We start from the raw sequence: 22,025 nt of genomic DNA, 5'->3' as shown, positions 1-22,025 counted from the left end.
CACTAATCTACAAGCTACAAGGAGCATCAGCAAGTGCTTTCCCAATTAATTAGTCTCCCTAGTAGCTCTGATCCACCTTCAGTCCCCCTGAGCAAAGGGTCCCCTATCCACTGCTCTGCACAATCAGGGTTCGCCCCATTTCCCTGAAGCAGCTCATGCCTGGTGCACCCAGGAACAGACCTGATGCAGAGCAGGAAGCAAACTCACTTGCCCCAAATAATGTAATTTCCAATCAAAACCAACATGTCCAGTGGAAGGAATGTACCTTAAGTATTTCTTGATGATTTTCAGATGCATAAAGTCTGCCATCCCGAACAATGTCTTCTATTAGCTCTTGGTAATCCTCTGTGGGGAATGCACAAGAGAGTAATTTGCAGCTTCACTTCACTTACATACTCAATACCTCCCGTGGTTACACATGGAAGCTCTGTTCTCAGAAGAACCAATAGTACTTGGCTCTCATATTAGCAGTCAGAAAATATTCCTAACACTTTTCTTTTTATTATGAGAACAGTGTACTCTGCTGAGCTGCTCAGCATCGATCTGTCAAAAGCAAAGGAAATCATAAAACACCCAAGACTGGAGTGCAAACAGTAACCAAGTAACCTGCTTCAAACCAGCTGAACTGCAGGGACCCATCTGTACACACCCACAACCTGATATTGACTTTTTTCTACGGGAAGAAGGAATAAAAGGATTATGTAAGAGGATGCTTTCTTTAAAGTAACCCCCCTGCTCAATCATAACCTGAAATTCTTCAAAAGGAGAGGTCTCTCCTGAAAAATTACTTTTCCACTACTAGTGAAACTCTGCAGACCACAGCAGGGATGACTTCCTCACAATTAATCCAGTGTGAGAAGAACATACAATCTCACTGCACTTATGCTGAAGTGCAAATCCTCAGCTTCAGTTTCACACCTCGTGATTCTGACCAGGGTGAGGTGAAAATCTTTCCCCTCAAGCTTCTTTTCAATATAGATATTTTGCTATCTGATTCTACAAATGGTAGCAGGAACACCATAAAACACAGGTACTTGGGCTGTACCTAATTCCTAAGTGGGGCCACCCAAAGAAAATGGAAATGCACAGAAGTGCATGAAATTTAAATTCTATGTCTGAGCTCTGTAATTTGCAGGCCAGAATCCCAGCTTTTTTGTTTGGAAGGCACAGTGACACTTAAAAGACTGCAGCACACTGCAGAATTCCTTAGATTAGGTTTAAAGGAAACAGCTGGAAGCAGCTCCTAGTGACACTGCTGGGAGCACTGGGCTGCCCTGCTGCTTAGGGAGGGGAGCTCTGCACTGCTGCAGCTGCACTAGCCCACATCAGCCCAGCTGCTCACACCCACTTACCATCATAGGTTACATAAGGAACTTGGAATCCTTTGGCACTGTTCCCTTCATTGGACTTGAACTGGATCCAGAGCTTCTTCGACCTGGAAGTGAAAGCGATGGGGCGCTCGTAGGTCTGGCAGGTCTCGTACGTGGTCACCGAGTTGGAAGAAGCTTTCAAAGCAAACGCACAACAGGCAGCTGTGTGACAATGCTTCGTACTAAAGGCTGCTAGAGCTGTTTTCTCTGCTACCTCGAGAAAAATGCTTGCTGATGTTAAGAAAACTCCTTAAGATGTGGCAGGCCATCAATGAGGGACTTTTTGGTGAGGGAATATTTTCCTTTTTCCTAAAATAACAGTCTACTGTTTGAAGGACGTGCCTACACTAGAAACTGGGGTTGTTTATCCACACATCAGGCACCTGTAAGGATTAGCAAGCATTTCCTCTTTCCTAACCCGGGCTAGAACTGCTTAGCATAATGCATGACTGGTTAACTTGAACCATCTACCCCTGCTTAACAATACTTCTCTCAGTTCACTGACACATCATGGCCTTGTACCCTCTGAATTTCACTGAAAACTACGGGGCAGCACTGCCAAATAGGACTTCTTCATTTGCCACTTAAAGAAATTTCTGCTCTTCAGCAGAGGCCAGGCAGGCTACATGCAGTTTCTGCAAACAGCAATGCCTGTGAGAACCCTGTGCTGCCCACTGAGCTGTGCCCCAGTGGGTGTTCCAGACTCACAGCTTTTTCTCATCACCAGGTAGTCTCCACACTCATCTTCTATGGGCAGGAATATTTCGGGGACCACGATCAGGATGCGGCGCTTCGGTGGTGGGTTGATGTTCCAAGTGCACTCGGTGTTTGCAGGGTAGTCCCCAGGATAGTTGGGTGATTCAATATATCCAGTGTAATCTCCCAGTTCCCCTCCACACTGCCTGTCTGGGAAAGGAACACGCTATGCAGGACAAGGCAGCTCTCCTGCAGTCACCCCAGCTGCACAGGTGACAGACACACATTTTCCTGTTTACATCTGCTGCAGGTGCAGCTCGCTTTGCCAGCCTCTCACATTTCTGTGTAGGTGTGTTTACACGTGTCTGTGCATATGTAGGCACTCCAGAGGGGGTTCTGAGCAGTCACCTCTCTGCCCTCCATTCTCCCTCTTTAATTTACCCTCAGTTTCCCACACCACAGCTACCATAAATCCAGAGCAGCGTCTCCCTTTGTAATGGGCTCTTTCAAAGGCTGTTATTAACAAGAAATGGTTACTAGAGCTATTAAGTTTAGTGAGCCAGCTTTCATTCCTCTTTATAAGAGGGAACAAATCAGGGTGCTGAGGACACAAACTCTGCTGTATCAAGAGAGAAAAGATTCAATAGCAAGACCCTGAGCAGCCCAGCACCAACCAGCAAAACCCAGTCATCACTTAGCTTGACAAGGAGATGGAACCAGTCTGCAAAAATGCTCTCACAGACCTCAGTGAGCCATGTGGGGTGAGATGCAGGCAGCAAAAGAGAAGCAACCTCTGCCTTCTCACCAGCTCCCTGGAGCAAAGCTAAATTTTGCCCTTAGGGCCACTCCAAACATTAATGGACCAGTCTTTTTATTTGCAAAAGAGCATCAAAACCATCTTGCTGTACTTACTTTTGCACTGTGTTATGTTTGTTGACCCATCAAAATCAGTAGTGGTGTTTCCAGGGCAGGAAATGCAGTAATTTTGTCCAAACTCAGGCTGGTACGTCCCAATTGCACAGCGAATACATCGGTGAGTTGTGGTGTTGTAAAAATGGCCAGGAGAACACTGAACTGGACAGGAATTAAAAAATCATGGTTTAAAAGCGGCAGTAGTGTACTAGAAGATGCTTTTATACATTTGTGTAGGACCTAGTATAATCTCAGAAACTGAAATACCCTATTAGTAAACTGTGGGGGTAACAAAAAAAGAGGTAATTAAGCAAATTTTAGTTCATCAGGTCATTCTGTGCAAGTTCAAAATTCCCAAATGCAACACCGTAGAGTGCTTCTGTGTGAAAGCAGCAATGAAACCACAGTAATAAACTATGAGGGTATCAAAACAATTTCAATTTATTAGGTTATTTTGCGCAAGTTGAAAAGATCTACTATCAAATGTAGTTTTCCATGCTGCTCAGTCCCTTTTTTCCTATTCATTTTAAGCTCTGCTTATTCCCAAATAATTCTTGCTGAGTTTTGGAAGCTAGCTCAGCCAGGAGTCCTTCCCTACATGCTGCCAAAATCCAAATGCTTCAGATAAGCTCCAAATAGTTCTTGCATCTGTGATTCCATGTCTCATGTGGCCTCTTCCACATGCAAATTCCTGAGCTCTTCATTCCACTTAATAGAAAGAATTCCTTTAATCTCCACTCCAATTTGAAAACTGAACTTCATTTATAGACTTGATTTTGTTTATGTTAAATAAAACTAAAATCAGCTCCTCTTATCTTGATCCAGAGTTTTAGCATAGCTTTTTAATACTTCAATTTCACAAAATTAAGTATGAAAAGGCAGTATTTGTGGGTTCAGTGAAGGAAGATATTAGATATCACACTAATACCAGTAATATTAATTCTTCAGTGATACTGCTAAATTCTTACAATATGTTGTAATTCTCAAAAAACATATCTTAACTGAAATGAGAGAGATCTCTTAATCCAAACTACTACCAAATGTTTGCATCAGGATCTTATTTCTATCCCTTATTTCTGCTCTGCAGCAGTAGATTTTCTGTTAAAGACTTTGTCCTCTAATGATTTATAGAAGTAATTTTCTTTTACCCATGCTTTTGGTAAACCATTTTAGAAAGAATTGAGGTTTTATTGCATTTCCTCACAGCCAGGCCAGGCCAACCTGCTATGAGACTCCTGGAAGGACTGATCCTCAGAAGGAGAAAGAACCTTCTCTGGATGCCCCCCTTGAGCAGCAGCGTTTCCTTTTGCCCCAGATCAATGAGTCCATCAGGCAAATCCTGGCCTCACCTTTGGTCTCACAGTCCTGAAACAAGGATGCCCCGCTGTGCCTCGTTGTTAGACCTCCTCCACAGGGAAAGCAGGACACTCTCCCAGCCTCAGGCTGGTACGTTCCAAGGGGACATGGCAGGCAAGGCTTGAAGCCATCAGGAGAATATTCACCAGGGGAGCACTGATCTAGGAGAGGGAGAACACACATTAGAGCTGAAGGAGAGTTAGTGAGCCTGCACAGGACCCACAGCCCCACAGGGAAACTGCTCTGCTTTACTGGGGCAGCTGGAGCAGGGCTCAGAAATGGATGCTGGCAACAGCTGGAGCTTTACACCTCCAATGTGCACTGGGAAGCAGACACTGACAGCCTCCGGGGCTAGTGAGCTCTTCTGGGAGCTGGAATGGATCTCACACTTTGTTCCAAGGCCACACTGGACACTCAGCCTGTCCAGTGCTCTCTGCTCCTCTGTGCAGTGCAATTATGTAGTGATTATCTCCTCATTCTAGCTAGACAGCTCTTGAACTCCTCCCAGATGAAATAATTTATTACTGAACCTAAGATGCCAAAAACATGCTTCCAGATTTCTGTAAGTACTTTAATCTTATTATTGAATATTCATATTTCATGACCATTAGCATTACTGGATAGTCTGAAAACCGCAAGTGCAACAAGCAGTTGTGCAAATTCAGTAAACCAAACATTATGCCTCAAAGACTTTTAAAGCAGAAATGTTCTTGCCATTCCTCTGATAATCTTGGGTCATAATTATCTGTGCACTGGACTGCTGCATTCTGTATGGTGCACAGGCAGCTCTAACCCATTCTGACTGATTTTACTTTATCACACACCTCAGTATTATCTAGCAAGCCCAGAAATATTCCTGAGTATCTCTGAGAAGTTCTGTTTTTCAAACTCTTCACAAAAGAACTGGGTTCAGGGCCGGTATTTAATAATTACCCCGCTCTGGAGAGGCACAAAACACTGTTGCAGTTGTTCAGCTGTGCTGAAAAATTCTGTCCTTTTAAGACCTGTTACGATAATAAACTGTTAGTTTTAGTTTATAGCTCCAATAAATCACTCAGTGAATAGCTGTTTTGTTAGGAAGTTAAATTGGCCTTGGCTTCATTTCAGGATATATGACTAACAACAAGCAGGGCATTAACCACCGGTCATGATCAATGATGAAGAGTTTTGTTTATGGCTGATACACCGAGAGGAATCATTGGGAGCTCCTCCTTGGCTTCAAATAAAGTGCAGCAGGTTAAGCAATGCTCTGTAGCTTATCAATGAAAGCTTGTGAGGAAGTCTGAGCTCCTGCTCCTAACTTTTTCCACCACACATCACTTCTGCCCTCATAAGGACACACATTCATTTGCTCCCACACTTTTCAAGCCTTTCTCCATTTTATAAACATTCCTACAGAACACTCATCTCTGTACAATTTGTGCACTTCCACAAACATGAATGAATTCAGGCTTTCATTGCAGCACTCCTAATAAGGCAAGGAAAGAGCACTATTTACAATTCCACGACAAGGAATGACAATTCAGGGTTAGGAAAGGTGATCCTGAGAAGTGCTTACTGACTTCAGAAACCTGGAAGAAATGGAAAGTCCCTCATACAACTCCATGGCTCTATGGGTAATCAATGCTCTGAGTGGCCTTGCTAGAAAATATTTGCACTTTCCCCTTAGCTTGTCTTTTTCCATTCCTTTTAATCACATGTCAAGTTTGGGGTGGTTTGGGGTGTTTTAGGCTGTTTTTTGTTTGGGTTGTTTTTGGGTTTTTTTTTTTGCATTTGGGAGATGGAGTATCTCTGTTCTGTGTTTTGAACAGAAACACTGCCCCTACAAATTCAGTCTTAAAACTGTACTTCAGGTTTCCTAAACTTGCTCAGAGTCCAGCAGAACATCTATCAGAGCTCAAAGAAAACCTGCCCTGGTCAGGAATCAAGCCCACCACTTATGTGGAAATGTTGCATTTGAGAACTTATCCCATTAGATATCTCTTGATAATTTTACCATCTGCATCTTTCTTGTCTTGAAACCACATGTTGTGAAAATTGTGGACCTCCCCGAGGAATACAACTGAGTTAATCTAAATCCTCTTGGGTTAATTAGCAAAGTGCCTAATTTTTGAAAATTTTCATTGTGGAAGTAAGCTTAAAAAAAACCTCCTCAGACATCACCGAGATCCTCCATCTGGACCAAAGGAGAGCTTTTCCATTAAATCTGAACCATTTGAGTCAGGTATTTCCTTCTGATTTTCCCAAGTGGTGGCAACAACATAAAGAAAAAAGGCTAGATATCATCACTGCACCACTGTAACAGGGTGTTCAAAGCCAGCTGAAAAAACTCTGACTTCTGAGACACACCAAACACTTCAGGCTTTGATTGATCCCATGTGCATTTGAGAAAAGAGGTCTGTTCACCCACATACAGATTTTGCTATTTACAGTCTAACAAGTACTCAATATTCAATGCAAATATTAGAATTACTCCATGTCATGTCCAAGTTTTAATGCCTCACACTCACAAATATATCTGTTTCCTCACATGGCTACATCAAATCAAGCTTTTCACACTAGTACGAGTGTCCAGACAGTTCAATCCATAAACACATTCCCTGTAAACTGCTCCCAGTTCCTCCTCATCTTCCACCTAGAAATGTTCCAAAGAGGCCACTCATCCAACCCCACTGGAGCACAGAGCTGGGGAAGTGAGGAAAGCCTGTTTAGAAGCTCACAGCATTCACAGGGGCTCAATTTAGCATAACAAATAAGACTTAGTGTTAGATTCAGCTATAGTAACATTAATAATAAGGGCATTATTTCACCACAGAAATCATTCCCACAAACTCCATAGGATTGTACATAAAATTAGGATGAACATACTTTTTTAAAAAAGCCCAACAAAATTAACAAAAACCAAAAAAACCACAAGAAACACCTCTATGAAGGTAAACCTCTCCAGATATTTGCTTAAAGAAAACAAGTACAAAAGTTTATGAGCTTCATTTCTCAAAATTAGAAACTGTATGTTCCCACCTGACGTGTGGGAAATACCCAGTCAAAACCATCTCTGAAGATCTGCAAATAATGACATTAAATCACAATTCCACTGGCTGGCTTTGCTCTTTTTTTTTTCAGAAACTTGATTGTTTTTCTCCAAATGAACAAAAGAACCAATTGCCTCTAGTAGACTTCATTTCTTCAGCCACTGTCTTTGTTTATCTTCAATACCCATTAAAAACCTGGTCTTGAGTCTCATGCAGCTGTTTTAAAGGGGGGGGGAAAAGTGAAAGCTTTTCTGATGCAAAAACAAGAAGAAAAGGGGGGGTGGGGGGAAGAGAGGGGCCCACAGGGAACCAGGATTAACAGTTACAAAGACATTTAAAGGCTCTTCCCCTCTTTTCAACACATTAGCCTTTGAGCATTTGCTCCTATAGACAAGCGCTGTAGTATCTCAGGGGCTGAGAAGGTGAACCTCATAAAGGAGGTCATGATCCACCAATTCACCATTTTCTTAAGAATGATGCCTTGACTTTATAAGGAAAATCACCAACAAGTGATGCAAATTGATTCTGAAGCGGCATCCTTTAAGTTATTGTGCTGGAGCGGGTCACACATTTAGGTCACATGAGATGGTGACGCATTCGAAGGATTTATGTCTTCGGTCTATGATTTTCAGGGCAAGCAGGTTAGCAGGAAAAGCAGCACCCTTCTTGAATCCATGATTTGCAGGGCAAGCAGGTTAGCAGGAAAAATAGCTCCCTTTTCCCCAAAACCAAAAAACCCAACAGTTATGCAACACAACTTTTCATTATAATGACTGCAAAGGCAGGGAGCACTTTGCTTTTCCTTTTAGATACTTCTCTCAAACTTTTATAATGCCAATATCATACCATATCCAAACCCTTGAGACGTGGTTCATCATTTTGAATGAAATGTTATTATCTTATTTGCATCCTCTCAGCTGAGGGGACAAAGCTGCTGAATGCTGAGCAGTGAAATGCACTGACACCTCCCACACAAGCTGAAGCTGCTCATCATTTCCAGCAGAGCAGTTCCTGTGCCAGTGCTGCTCATGCCTGCTGTTCTCTGAGGTGACAGATCTTTGGGGAAACCCACTTGAAACTGCTGTGGAGCAAGGCTGTCATATCCTTTTTTGCATCCACTTCAGGAAATGGTAATTCTCAGTGCCTCCTTCTACCTCTGAAAGTATTGGTGTGTCCAAGCCAAAAAAAAAAAAAACCCAACAAAAAAACAACACTAAAAAAACACCAAAAAATTAAAAAAAAAATTAAAAAAAAAAACACCAAACCAAAATCAAATAGAAGAGACAAGGTGTGCTTTTGATGCCATGGGATGTGATCAAGGTATGACACAGTTTTAAACAGTGGAAGAGCAGCTAAATTGCTTGTGGTTGGAACTTATTTTTTCCAATACAGAGGTTTCTGGAAAAACACTTTCTGAAAAGGAATTGGTATTATTTAAACAGTTGGTCTTTGGCTGATAAATCTCTCCGAAGTCAAGCTCATACTAGAGAATGAACACTTGTAGCCAGGCTAGTGAGTGAAACTGCATTCTCACCAAGACAAATGTCCTCTCAAGGCATCACGTAGCATTTCCAGCATGCTCAGAGGGTTCACACACAGACTTGATGCACTGACAATTCCAAAATGGATGTTTGTTACTTTAAGATCTATTTCAACACAGAAAAATCATACTTCTGCTAAGAGAATCCAGTTCTCTGGGAAGGCTGATGAAAGTTCCATTTTGCTATATGCATTTCATCGGATATCCACGATTCTGGACCTGTCACTGGTTGCTCCTTACTCACTGGAAGCCATACTCAGGACTTCATGGGATTAACCAACATGAGCCAGTGCTGAATAGGCTCATCATAAATACAGAACTCGCACATAAGGTAGAAAAATGCAATATTCGAGCCTCTAAATCATCAGAAAATCCCAAACAGAACTGTACAATAAACAGCAAAGGTGAAATTCAGCACACTATCCCTTGGAATCAGCAGTGAATTCCCTTTTACCAGCAATAGCTGTTTAAAGAACAGCAGGTACACTGGTGCAAGCATCCAGCATATTAACAATGATAAAATATCCTGGAAACCACATGTAATTTGTTCCTGGTGTCTTCCTAATGCTTTTCGTCTGCACTGTGCCCCACTCAAGACCATAGGAATTAAGACAGGAAAATCAGAGATAGAACTACCTCACCAGAAGTGTGAAACCAAATGAAATTTATCTTGCTGCTGCAATTGCAGGCCAGTTACACAGCACAAAAGTTGCCAGAGCAGAAATTGGACTTTCCCTCTGACACTGCTCAAATATAAATAACGTTTCAGATAGTGCTGTGCCAGAGGAATTCTACAAGAGGACCAAAACTGTATCTAACCTAACCATACTCCAAGTATTTGAAAACAATGTACTAAAGCCTGCATTTTACTCAGGTTTCAAAGAAGATTTGTAAGACCCTTTGACCTGCTTTGTTCCTTCACTGCTTCCTACTCCTCTGGCCAGACTGAGCAAAAGTCCTTAGCTGTCCAGAGGCCACATCCACTGTCTCCACTGAACCATCTGCTGACCAGCATCTCTTGCTGTGTACCACTTTCTCCCCAGAACTACCAGCATGGCTAGGTAAGCAGACCCCCAGTCCCATCCAGAAGTAGCTCTGCAAAACAATCAGGCCAAAACAAAGAAACAAAAACCAAAACACCCTCACACAGATCCCTGAACTAGCTCCTTGCCTTTCTTCACACTGTTCCACTCTATTCTCCTCTCCCCAGCCTATTTCTTAGCTCCTGCCTGGCAGCCCAGCCCCCTGGTCCCACCTTACCCATTCACCCTGGGACAATCAGCTTTTTCTAAGGAAATGAGGCATCCCTAACAACCTGTGGGTACTTTTATGTCCTCTCAGCAACAGGGAGCTGTCTGCCCAGCTCCCAGCAGCCTGACCAGTGCTGTAGGGACGTTTCAAAGATACTAATTTTTTTGGACATTGAATGAAAATAAGCAGGGGAACAAGTGCAAGGCGAGAGCCCTTAAAATCTGTGTAAGGGAAAGGCTGCAGTGTGAGTTTCACCTCCTGTTTGACCACAGCAAATCTCCACAAGGATGTGGCCTGAGTAATTCAGCTGAAGAAAGGAAGGTTCATTTAGTGACTGCACCTTGTTAGGCACGAGCAAATCAAACCATAAGGCAGGAGACACACAGGGCCATTGCACTGCTCTTGGCAGCACCTGCTAGAACAAACTGTGGCACCAACTCAGCACCAGAAGAGGCCTGACTTCTACAAATTGTTCTTCAAAACCTTTGTCTTTGTACACTCAGTGATTCTGTTTTAACCATGGGCAGGCTGTTTGTGCTCACCCCACCAAAGAGCTTTCTGGGCAGGCATTGCCCAAAACTCCCTTTTCTCTCTGAGCTAGCACAGAAATGCCACGTATGCTTCTCGTTTGTGCTGAGGCATTAAACTGATTCTGCAGCTACCTAAAAACATTGTGTTTCTTTCCTCTTCCAATTTCTAATGGTAATTCACATTGCCTTCTCCACCTGCAACAATTTTAGCTTACTCATCTCTGTTTTTTCCAGATGAAATCACAAATATCTTCAGAGTCATACTGTGCTCCATACAATTGGAATGACAGATTTTTTTTCAAACCCTCCCTTTAGCATCCAACAAAATAGCTTGAAAATATCCCTGTAAACTCATCTTGATGAGCTTTCCAGAATTTTTCAGATTTATTGCAATGTTCCAAGAAAAAAAAAAAAAAGAACTCTTACAACTTTTTCTGAGATTTCCTGAGTAATTCCCTGCTTGCTTGCACAGATGTTTTAAATGATTTGTCTGTTCTACGAATCCAAGTTTTTCTAGAGTTAGCAAAACCGGATTGGAAAATCTATTCTTAGGCCAAGTGCTGCTGCTGAAAGACGTACTAATTCAATGTGACAAGCATTTTAAAGGCTTGCTGATTCACAATCCACCTACACGCTGCCTACCCCGTGCAGCCTGAATTAGCTGTCATGGTTGTTAGGCCTCTGTTAAGATGTAGCATCTGACCCCTCTCCTTAACTTTTGTTCTTTGGAAGCATTTACTATGGACTGCATTATGGTGGTGCCCTCCAGTGCCATGATAATTAAGATTTTTCTCAGTGATGGCCTATAAAATCTCCATGAATTTATAACTCTGTCATGAAGATTCTCTGGGACTCTGAGCTTAGTCAGCAAAGTGAATGTGACTGTATCAAATTCTGAGCATCCTTTTCCTTAGGACTAGGGAGAGGTGAGCTGTGCACAAGCTCAGGAACACAGCATTACTAAATTATTACAAAATGTAGTCTTAAAAGTAGCATTGGTGATGTCAAGGCCATTGGTGCCTGATGTTATTTATTCTCCACCTTCGAGCTTATTCCAGGCTGTGCATCAGCTGTAGTGCAGTGCAGCAAGCCCTTGCTCTACTCTGTAACACACCCATTGCCAACACCAAATTCCCAGAGAGGATTTCAGCAGCACTGACAGCACCCCCACTTCTGCACACCCAGCCCTGCTCTCTCCTGGGCAAGTGAACCCCGATCCCTCCGAGCTCCAGGCTGAGCAAAGCAGCGGAGCCCACGGGGTTCTCCATCCCCAACTCCCTCATAACTCACCACATCGGAGCCCGGGGTGCAGCTGTCCCACACCACAGGACTGCTGTGGCTCCAAGGGCTTGAGAGCCTTTCTGGCCACCTCATGCTCCGTGCCGGAGAGGCGGATGCGGAACTGGTCCCTGCTGACCGTCTTCCTCAAGGTGCGGATGGTTTTCCGGAACCGCTTCTCCGTCTTCTTGCGGGCACAGCGCACGTCGCACGTGTCTGAAAAGCATCAGGGGTGAAAGCTGCCCTGAGGGACCGTGTACAATATCCCACCCAATTCCAAACACCAACCAACTCAAATCACTGAGAAAGCACCTTCTGGGAACAAGTCTGAAATCCTCAAGGACAAGTACACCGGGCAGCTCTTTGATCTTTAGAGCCATCCCCATCCCTCACTCTTTCTGAAGCAGTGAAATTAATGTTCAAAACAGGAGATACTTTTCATCATCATTTTGCATACAGACAGAAGTGAAAAATACAGAAATTAAGGAGCAAACAGCAAGAAGCTTCAAAGCGCACCTGGGATTATTTTCCAACCAACCTGTCACCTCCTTCCGGCTCATTGCAAGCTCAAAGTCCGCAGTGATAAAAATCTCTCTCGTTGCTGCCAGTCTACTGAGGGCTCCATGAACTTTCTTGCCAGAGCTGCATGTTAGGTTTACATAGTGGAAGCTCTCCATTACTGAATTTTGTCTCTCTGTATGAACAAAACCAAAGGAAGCAAAAGCTTGGCCAGGTCTGTTATTGAACGGCCACCGGTGCTCAGCACGTGGGTCACCATGAAGAGTTAGAGAGCAGCAAACCATCACCTCCATGGGCCAGTAAAGGAATAGTTTGGCCAGTCCCCCACCTGGTGCACCCTCACACAGTCATGACCATTCTCATGGCTTCAATGAGGAAATAAGGCTTAGGTAAAGGAAACGCCCAGAAAAAACTCTGGTTCTGGAGTACGTAACTTATCACTGAGCATTCAGTGCAGTTCCTCACTGTTACTCTGCTAAGGACAAACAATCAGACACACTGATTCATCATATTGTTTAATGACTCCTTTCCCCAATTTTTCTTTTTTTTTTTAATACTCCTCCTCATTTTCTGCTGACTTTGTAAATTCCCAGGCTACTCTTTCTGCTTTGGAGCAGATGGAAAAGCTGACCTCGCTGCATCCATCTGGGGCTGCTGAAGTATGAAAGGAAGATAAGAGACAAGAGGAATAACCCTAGGACAATAGAGTCAGCATAAAAGGTCAGATTTTTCAACAAGGCACCAGACAGTAAGGAGCAGGTGAGAAAGGAAAGAAGAGAAAGATAAAAAGATAAAGGAAAGGAAGGAATCAAATTAACAAAAAGAATGGTTGATTTTACGGAGAATTTATTAGCAGTATTACAAACAAAAAAAGGATAAGGGCTTTCCTAGCAAGACTGTGAGGATGCCACAAGGAAATCCTGGGATCTGAAATAACTGTTGCAAGAGTCATGGCCAAGCAGGAAGAAGTGAAGAGCAGAAAGCCTTCAGTCCTCTATGCTTTGCCTGTTGTGTACTTCATATCTGGAAAACACTTAGCCCCTGCTTACCTGCATTTTTATATTCATACCTGGTATCATCTGCTCCAGACCTTCTTGAAACATCTCAGTCTTTCTCAAACTACATTTTCCTTCATTTAATTTAAAGGTTACGCTTATCTTGATGGCTGAAGCATCTTCAGGAAGAAACAATTAAACATGGTATTTTAAAAGAGGGAATAGAAAATTGAGATAGCCCTAATGTCACACCACAATGTGACACAAAAAATATGCTGATATGAAGCGATCATCACAGAAAACCTAATGAGATGTCAGAACCCTCCTGCTGTGAAGTTGGTTCACAATTAGAATTAGAATGATGTGTAGTACATCTTATTAGGAAAAAAAAAAAAAAGAGATATAGAGAAAAGAGATCAAGACCAGATCTGCTGTTGGGTGAATTGAATAAGGGTGAGCTGAAATCAAAGGAGATACTCCAAATAATTTCAGAAAGTAGTTTATGTCTATGGCTGTAAATGCCTTCTAAACTGTTACTGTCCAACAGCTCTACCTAAACACATTGTATGTTGCCCACACTGTCCAGGTTTGGATGACTAAAAGGAGACATAACTCCTGGACTAAGTGTTTATTTCACTACTGATCTTTATTTTTAATTCTCAGTTTGAATTATGCTGATGGAGCAGCACAAGGGGAATTTTCTGCAGCAATCATGAATTACAATCATGAGGAAGAGGAAGGAAAAAAGTGATAGATTACAAGAGGGGGTAAAAAGTCAACAGAAATACCTTTGTTTCACAGTTATCAATGAAAATAAATAAACCAAACTATGTAACAGTAAATGTGGTGATTACCCAGCCAGCTGGAAGCATTTGCATTTTGCTGCTTTTTCTTAAGCTGAGAGGACCTGCCACAGGTGAGGGTGTAGGCATCCTGTGTTCCTAACAGACAGACAGACAGTAAAGACACAGGTACAGTGCACACACCGAGGACTCCTGCAGCACAACACATTTTAAATTTGTTGATTGCCATCAGCACACAATGCTGTTCATACAATACTCCACATCAGAGCTTGTCTCGGCCTAAGCCATTCAAAGGATTCAGGAAGAGAAAGAGCACCAGTCCCAGAAGCAGCAGCTGAGTCCTGTGGGATGGAGGGGCTGTGTGGGCAAAATCCCAGACCCCACGCAGGGCTGGAATGCCTTTGCCCCATTCACCAGTGCCTCTCAGGGCCAATTAAGGAATGGCCCAGGGAGCACGGAGAATTCTTCCCTGTCCTCCCCAGCTTCAAAAAGAGACTTGTGAGAAGGGAATCTGAGGGTAGAGTGGTTATAAAAGGCAAGGAGAGGGGCTTTCCTGGACACTGTCAGGGATATAGCCCTTTATTATCTGCACTGAAAGAGGAAAGATCTCTGTTTATTGACTGCTTCTTGGGGCTTTCTTGACAGTGAGGAGGTTGGTCACCCTTACACTCTGTACAGAATCTCGTATTCAGTTCTGTCAGCTCTGACTTACCAGAGAATACCTGGACATCTGGAGAGCAGCTCAGAAAGCATCTATCACTCCCACCACTCTTAATGCAGTGCAGCAATACCTTGGGTGACACATTATCAGACAAGGGATCTTTTGTCTCTAGATAGGATAAAACAAACACTCACAGAATTAAAACATCTACCTTCACCCTACCAATAAATCAGCATGCAGCTGCTTTTGTAGCCAGTACCTGAGAGCACCCATGCAATTAATACGCTGTTTAGACAGAAAATTAAAGCCAAATAAAATCACTGGAAGATCACACCATAAAAGAAACTTCCTTTGTCATGAGCAAGCCTTCTCATGCAGATGAACAAAAGGAAATAGAAGAACGAGCTAGATAAAAGCACAGGAAAGAAAGCATCAAAATCCCTCAAAGTATCTCCTGTTTTTGGGGTTGGTTTGCTGTTTGTTTTTATGCGTTTCAACATCACTATCATCATGCCTTGCTAAAAATCAAAGCAGAATACCAGGAACAATGACTCATACCACTTAACTGGACAGACCATCAAATTTGACTGTAACCATATGGCCCACCAAACACATCAGGAGTAGAAATGTATTTATTAGACACCTTACCAACACAGTCCTTTTTATTCCAGTGTAGCTTGTAGTTAGACTGACACAGGCATTCGTAATCTCCCAGTGTGTTCACACACAGCTGCTGGCAACCACCATTGTTGATGCTACATTCATTAATATCTGCAGAGGAAAGGTAAAGGATACTTTTAAAAAGTTGCTCTTCTCAAAGTTATGCAGTCAAACTCCACTAGGTAAATGTGGACACAAATACTGCTCAGTAGGGTCTTGAAAAGACTTCAGGGATGCTGCCTGGACACCCACCTTGAAATAATTTGTCTTCATGGAAATCCCTTGATAAATGTCAAAGCAGACCAAATACTGGTGGCTCATAATTAAACAATATCCAGCCTCAGCAATATGATAACAAATCAACTCTAAGAAAAGCAGATCAAGTCAAATCTGTGTTGCACTGTGTCTGATTAACTAATATTTCTAATTTTTAAATAAAAACAGAGAACAGGGCAGGACTCATACTGAACAATGCTCCAAAGTGCTCTAATAGATGCAACTACTGTGGAACACTTTGGCTCTGTGGGCAAACACCACCATTGTGTCCCCCTTGTCTCTTTTGGCCAATTATCCAATTTTGGAGCCTTGTCCCACCCAGTAAATGCCGACAGGAGGAGAAATTATCAACAACACAACACATGCTGCCTCTGGTGCAAACTTGCATGCTGATGCAGAATGCACCATTCAGCAGTGCTGCATCCCAGGGTCAGCACTGGGGCCAATACTATTTATCCTCTTCATTAAACCTGGATGGTGGGACAAGAGTTCACCCACAGCAAGGCCACAGATGAGACAAAACTGGGAGGAGTGGCTGATGCACCAGATGGTTGTGCCACTATTCAGAAGGACCTTGACTGCCTGGAGAAATGGGTCAACAGGAATCTCATGAATTTCAACAAAGGGAAATGCAAAGGTCTCTGTCTCTGCTGCTCAGATCCACCCTGAGGAAGGCTTCACTTCTCCCCCAGAGCTTTATGGCAATTGTACATAAACCCAGAAAGCTGCCCTCAAGAAACCTGTTGCAAGTCCCATAAAGTTTGTGCACCTGAGGGTACCTATTTCCACACATGCTTACCTCAGTGCTAGTAAGTTCTTGTTACTGCTGTCCCCAGAATAGACACCCTCTAAATAACAATTGGTTAGAGAACACTGTGAAACAGTGAAAACATCACCACACCAGTCTGATTTGGAGGGAAAAATGTGCTTTTAACAGAAGTGATACAGCAGGGGTAGGAATGAGCAGCAGAGGAATAATGGAGAAAGAAGACAACACCTTAAACTGGTACTGCTGTCTAAAATACCACAAATCTCTGGTTTTCCTTGACCTTTTCTTAGGATTCCAACCTCTTATCTCCAACACTTAGTGACTTCTTCCACAGAGATCAGGAGTGTTCTATCAGCTCTGACCAACCTGTGATTGCCAGTCAATGATGCTACGAGGATTAATTAACATATTCTGCATGGGGGTATGACAATAAAAGGCCAATTAGCAGCCAAATGCAAAATTGCAGTTCCTTTTCCTCATTGGTGCCCAAAAGAAATTGAATTAATGCAGATAAATGATTCAGAAGTCATCTTTTACTAAGTAGAGCACATGACAGTGTTATTCCTTATCCAGTAAAGTTCCCATGTTCATCAGGACAAAACACAGTGATGTTGTAGCCCTGTAATCTTATTTGCAGAATTTCTAGAGGAAGAGAGTAGAATAGACAGGCACACAGAGATTTCTGAATTGTTATCTCCAACTGTGCTCATTCGGCCTCAGAAATAAAAAGGTCTTACTCAGAATTAAGTAAACTTTGGACTCAGTAAGGTCTTGCCTAAAGCTTATATAAAACAAGCTTGATTCCATTTAGTGTCCCAGTTATTTGTGTTTCCTCATGTTAATTCTGGGAATTTGTCATATGTTGAGCTTCTATAAAGAACTTTCCTTGTAGGAAAGACATGAAAATTTAAGAGTATTAATCTTGGCCAGAGTAAAGTGGCACAGCTAAATTCCAGCCTACATCACATGAGGATCTGACATGTGCACCTGCAGAACTGTAATTTTCAGAGTCATTCAGAGCTTCCTGTTCTTCAAGCCCTCCTCCACTGACTTTTCACTGAAGTCAATGACTCTTCTGCATGTGGAAATTGTATTGAATTATGGACTTCAGATACAAGCAGAAAACCCATCAGTTTGTCCTAATAGTTACAGGTCCCTTTTGCATGCACGGTGTAAAGGCAAAATCACTTGAGCAAAGACAGGAAGAAGCAGGATCCATTTCTCCTTTTCCTGTGTCTCATTATCACAGCAAGGGGTAAAATTTACTCTGTAGGCCAGCTGGGTCTGCACCAGCTCGTGTGCTGCAGGGGCTGTGAGCAGGCCAGTGGGAGGCTGCCCGTGTCCCAGGGGCTGTGGTGTGTCTGTAGCTCACCTGCACAGTGGGTGAAGCCATAGAGGGCATATCCCCTGTTACAGGTGCACTCGAAGGTGCCGGGGTGGTTGATGCACGTGTGGTCGCACGCCCGCTCGAAGGAGCACTCGTCAACATCTGCAAGGTTTAAAGGGAGCCATCAGCACCTCGCGGGCTGCCCAGGGAGCCCTGAGGAGCCCACAGAGCTCAGCAACTGCAGGGATGGGCAGATTTGTGTGAGCCAAGCAGATTCTTTCAAAGCACATAAAGTAACATAATGAAATGACAGTTTTTAAAAGAACGCTCGGTTTGCCAAACAAGCTTTTCCTTGGCAAGCGCAAAAACTGGAGTTACATTTTTACAATTATGTTTAAATCAAATTATTTCTCTCCTATGGGAGAATAAAACTGCTGACAAAACTCTTATTTCATTAGGATTACTCTATGTAGAAATTAAGTAAAAGAAGGAAAATATTGCCTTTGTTTTTTCCTCCCTAAATGAAGCTCTATTTGAATATACAGCATCTGATTTACATCTGCTGAAAATCACAGTGTTCTCTGAGAATGAACATTCATTATACCATCAAATGTACCTAAAATTTCCATACTAGTACATTTTGCATGCCAGGTAAGAATGTTGCAAGACACAGAAAAAGTTCACATCAACTTCACTAGCACTTTTCATCAGTCTTTTTTCTTGGGCATGCAGCATGATATCACTTTTGAAACAGTCTAGGAAAAACAACAGAAGTGACAGAGGCAAAAGGGAATTGCAAGTCTATAAGATACATTCATAGTTTTCACTTAAATAAAACCCCAAACTGTCTCAAAAATCAGATGTTTATACAGTAAGTTTTTTTCCATATAAATAGTTGTCCTTCTTTGACTATTCATAAAGAATAGGAATGCACAAAAAAACCCAGGTGAAAATTACTTTCTCTTGATCAGTTCAGTTTTCTGAAATTCACCTTTAATGTCATCTGGTTGCCTAGGAAATCACATAGTTTGCCATTTGGCTGACTGAATTGACATTGTTTCATCCTTTTGTTTTTCCACAACCACAGACCATTCTGATCTTTGACATTTAAGCAGCTTAAATAGAATTGCTAAATCTATATGCACAAACCACTACAGAGCAAAGCAAATATGCTTTGTAGGTCTCACAGGAGAAATCCATGTCATCCTCAAAAGCAAATGCTCCGTGATGTTTTAGGGAACAGAGATTCCTGTCTATCTACAGACTTATAATTTCATAGATCACGTTATGTCTTATTCCTTTAATAATGAGCTCATGGCAACTAGATATCCTTTTAAGGAGTAACAGTTTCACTGCAATGGTGAATCAGTCAGAAAGATGGAGTGAGGGACATTGTTTAATTTTCCCTGTAAATTATTTTAAGATCATCAAGGCAGGATGAAGCATTAACCTCATAGAGAGTCGTTTAATATGGTGCTATCTCTGTCCCTTCCAGATAATAGCTCACTGTGCTATTAAACTTATCTCCTACAATAGCATCAAGCCAACTGTATTAACTCAACAATTGTTTCAGAAGAAAAAAATCCAAACTGAGGAATGAAAATTATTCTGGAGTCCATTATCACTTCATCATTGTAGTAGATGTCCAAACCACGCTGATTTGTTCTACTTTTGTTGTACCATTGTCTCTCCAGTGCACATACCTTGACAGGACTTTTCATCTGTTAATAATTTAAATCCTTTTCTGCAGCTGCAATCAAAACTGCCAACAGTGTTTTTACAGAAATGATCACAGCCTCCATTATTGGACTGGCATTCATCAATATCTGTAACAAGAAAAAAAAAAAGGTTTCAGCAAATTAACACAGAGCTTCAGCACTCAACCTACTCCACTGCCAGATTCAGAAAATAGTCACGTCTAGTCAGTTGGAGGAGCCCAGAAACAAAATCTAGTGAGACTACCACAAATTAAGGAAGGAAGATCAGATCCAACTCTTAAGAATGATCCAACCCATTCAGCCCCAGGACAGTGTTATTTGCTCTCATTTAATGTATTCCTGTCAGCTGCATTTGGGTAATGCATTTATAAAAAACCATTCCCTAAGTTCTGTTTGGAAACACTTTGGCTCCAAGGCTCTCTAAGAGGTTTTAGTATTTTAAACATTCTCTCTGTTTCCTTTCTGTGAGCCCTGCAGAAATCTCAGGCAGAGATTTCTAATCTACCTGACTTTTAGATTTCCTGATCTACCCCATCCTTTTCATGGCAATATGAGAATGAGGCCTTTATCTAATATTCATTGACTCAGACCTAGGGATTTAATCATTTTTACTTAGCAGAACAGCTTTAACATCTAATTACTGGAAAAGCAATATAACATACAACCTAACCGTGCCTTTGCTCCTTTTCAGAGCTCTCATTAGAGCTGCTTGGAGCAGTGCATATTTATAAAACACATCCCTGTTTACACACTGGTATTTACTGACCAGCTCTCCTGATGCCCAGCTGGCTGTGGGTAGTGGGGCAGGCTGCTGGGCTGGATACCTGTGAGCACCCACGCACCCGCCAGCCCCAGCCAGTGCTGGCCTCTGCTTGCCAACAGAGCTCTTTTAGCTCTCCCAAACCTGACCTCTGCAAAACGAGGCACAGGAGGTGGAAGTGGAGAGCAGGAGGGCAGAGAAGAAGAGATTCCCTGCATGTGATACCCCTGAGGTGAAGGAAACCACAGCCTGGTGCAGCCCTTCCTTCGGAGAGCACAGCGGCTTTCCTCTGGATGCTGGGTTGCCTCCATTTGGAGATGTGTGTCTTACAGGACCTGGTAACACCTAATAGCTGTTGGCACACGTGTCCAGGAGTATAATCCCCACCTTTGCATGTCTTGCCATCAAACTGGAGCGTGAAGCCCACGGGGCAGCTGCAGTGGACCCCAGTGGAGGTGTCCTTACAGGTGCGATCACAGCCGCCGTTGTTCACCGCGCACGTTTCTGGCAACGAGACAGAGCTCAGGTTTCCCCAGGGAAATTGCAATGGCAGCAACAAACATCATGGGATACAAGGCACAGTCCCAAGCACACTGCTATTAAACATTCAGCCTAGAACACGCTGCTAAATACACGTGTTGGCAAAATCCCTGCCTCAGCTATTTCCAGGCTTTTTGTGGAAACTCTACAAACCAAAATGCTGTCTCTGGGTATTCCATTTGTGTCTTAAATCCCTGCTCCTTGATGATGAATCTGTTACTGCCAGTCAGTTTCTTTATGCCCACAGTGGATTCTGGCTGCTCCCCTGACACTTCCCCACAGTGAGACACCTGGTTACACTCAGCACTACTAAATGAGTTTTCTTAAATCCCTCCAGACTCATCTTCCCTACTACCTGTGTTCCCAGTCTTGGTGGGTAACACCTTCACTGAGCATTCCCTCAGCCTGGGAACCCAGGGGCCATTCCAACCAAAGTTTGTTCCTCTAACTCCCTGTTATGCAAACTATGCCTAAATCTCACCAAACCTTGCTAGTGAGCACTCTTAAAGCACAGTTCTTCACATCCAAGCAAACAGAAATAACACACTCTTTGGCATTCATCCTCTTGTCATCAGTCTAACCACCTCAGTCAGTCTAACAACCTTATCACTGGCTGGACAACTACAATTTTACATAGCATGTAAATTGATTGAGAGAGCTGCAAAGAACACTTATTTTTGTCTGCTTTTTGAACACTTTCTTTCTAGCTCTGTATCATCATTTTCTGCAGCATCAAGCATATGCTACTTATTGTCAAGTTTTGAGAGCTTTACTGGCTTATTCCCTCCCAGTCTCTCATCTCACATGCAGTATTGGCAGGCTGAGTCCAACTTCCAAGGGAAGACAGAGTTCATCTTCTTTCTTCCTCTGTCATTCTTTTTGAAAATAAGGCTATTCATTTGGATGTCTGAACATTAGGGAATATTATTATTTCCTTAAGAGATAGTGGATCATCTCAGGCAGAATTCAGCTCAGAGCTGAAGGCCACCATGAAAAACCAAAAAAGCCCCACACTAATTCTTCAATGCAAAA

The 22,025-nt window shown here is 42.6% G+C and overlaps 1 protein-coding gene across 3 annotated transcripts in view; it reads right to left on the bottom strand.

The window, feature by feature from the left end:
* SCUBE2 (signal peptide, CUB domain and EGF like domain containing 2) overlaps nt 1–22,025 on the bottom strand; it is a 38,924-nt gene that overhangs the window by 3,742 nt on the left and 13,157 nt on the right. Inside the window, exons 8-21 of one of the 3 annotated variants that reach the window (XR_014955552.1) lie at nt 20,841–20,957; nt 19,679–19,801; nt 18,021–18,137; nt 15,592–15,714; nt 14,995–15,111; nt 14,334–14,420; nt 13,554–13,658; nt 12,504–12,659; nt 11,978–12,181; nt 4,328–4,495; nt 2,979–3,140; nt 2,079–2,276; nt 1,353–1,435; nt 266–345 (exon numbers count right to left, since the gene is read on the bottom strand). Coding sequence is in view for 2 of the 3 variants with exons in the window: in XM_085580118.1 (XP_085436244.1) it covers nt 266–345; nt 1,353–1,505; nt 2,079–2,276; nt 2,979–3,140; nt 4,328–4,495; nt 11,978–12,181; nt 12,504–12,659; nt 13,554–13,658; nt 14,334–14,420; nt 14,995–15,111; nt 15,592–15,714; nt 18,021–18,137; nt 19,679–19,801; nt 20,841–20,957 (1,910 nt within the window). In the remaining variant the exon portion in view is untranslated. Of the gene's footprint in view, nt 1–265; nt 346–1,352; nt 1,506–2,078; nt 2,277–2,978; nt 3,141–4,327; nt 4,496–11,977; nt 12,182–12,503; nt 12,660–13,553; nt 13,659–14,333; nt 14,421–14,994; nt 15,112–15,591; nt 15,715–18,020; nt 18,138–19,678; nt 19,802–20,840; nt 20,958–22,025 lie in introns of all 3 variants that reach the window. The other 2 variants (XM_085580118.1, XM_085580119.1) reach the window with 2 other exon arrangements.

The sequence above is a fragment of the Lonchura striata genome, chromosome 5, assembly GCF_050655825.1.
Source record: "Lonchura striata isolate lonStrDom1 chromosome 5, ASM5065582v1, whole genome shotgun sequence".
Taxonomy (NCBI): Eukaryota; Metazoa; Chordata; class Aves; order Passeriformes; family Estrildidae; genus Lonchura; species Lonchura striata.
Note: the sequence above shows the minus strand (reverse complement) of the source record. Positions and strands in the feature narration are given on the sequence as shown.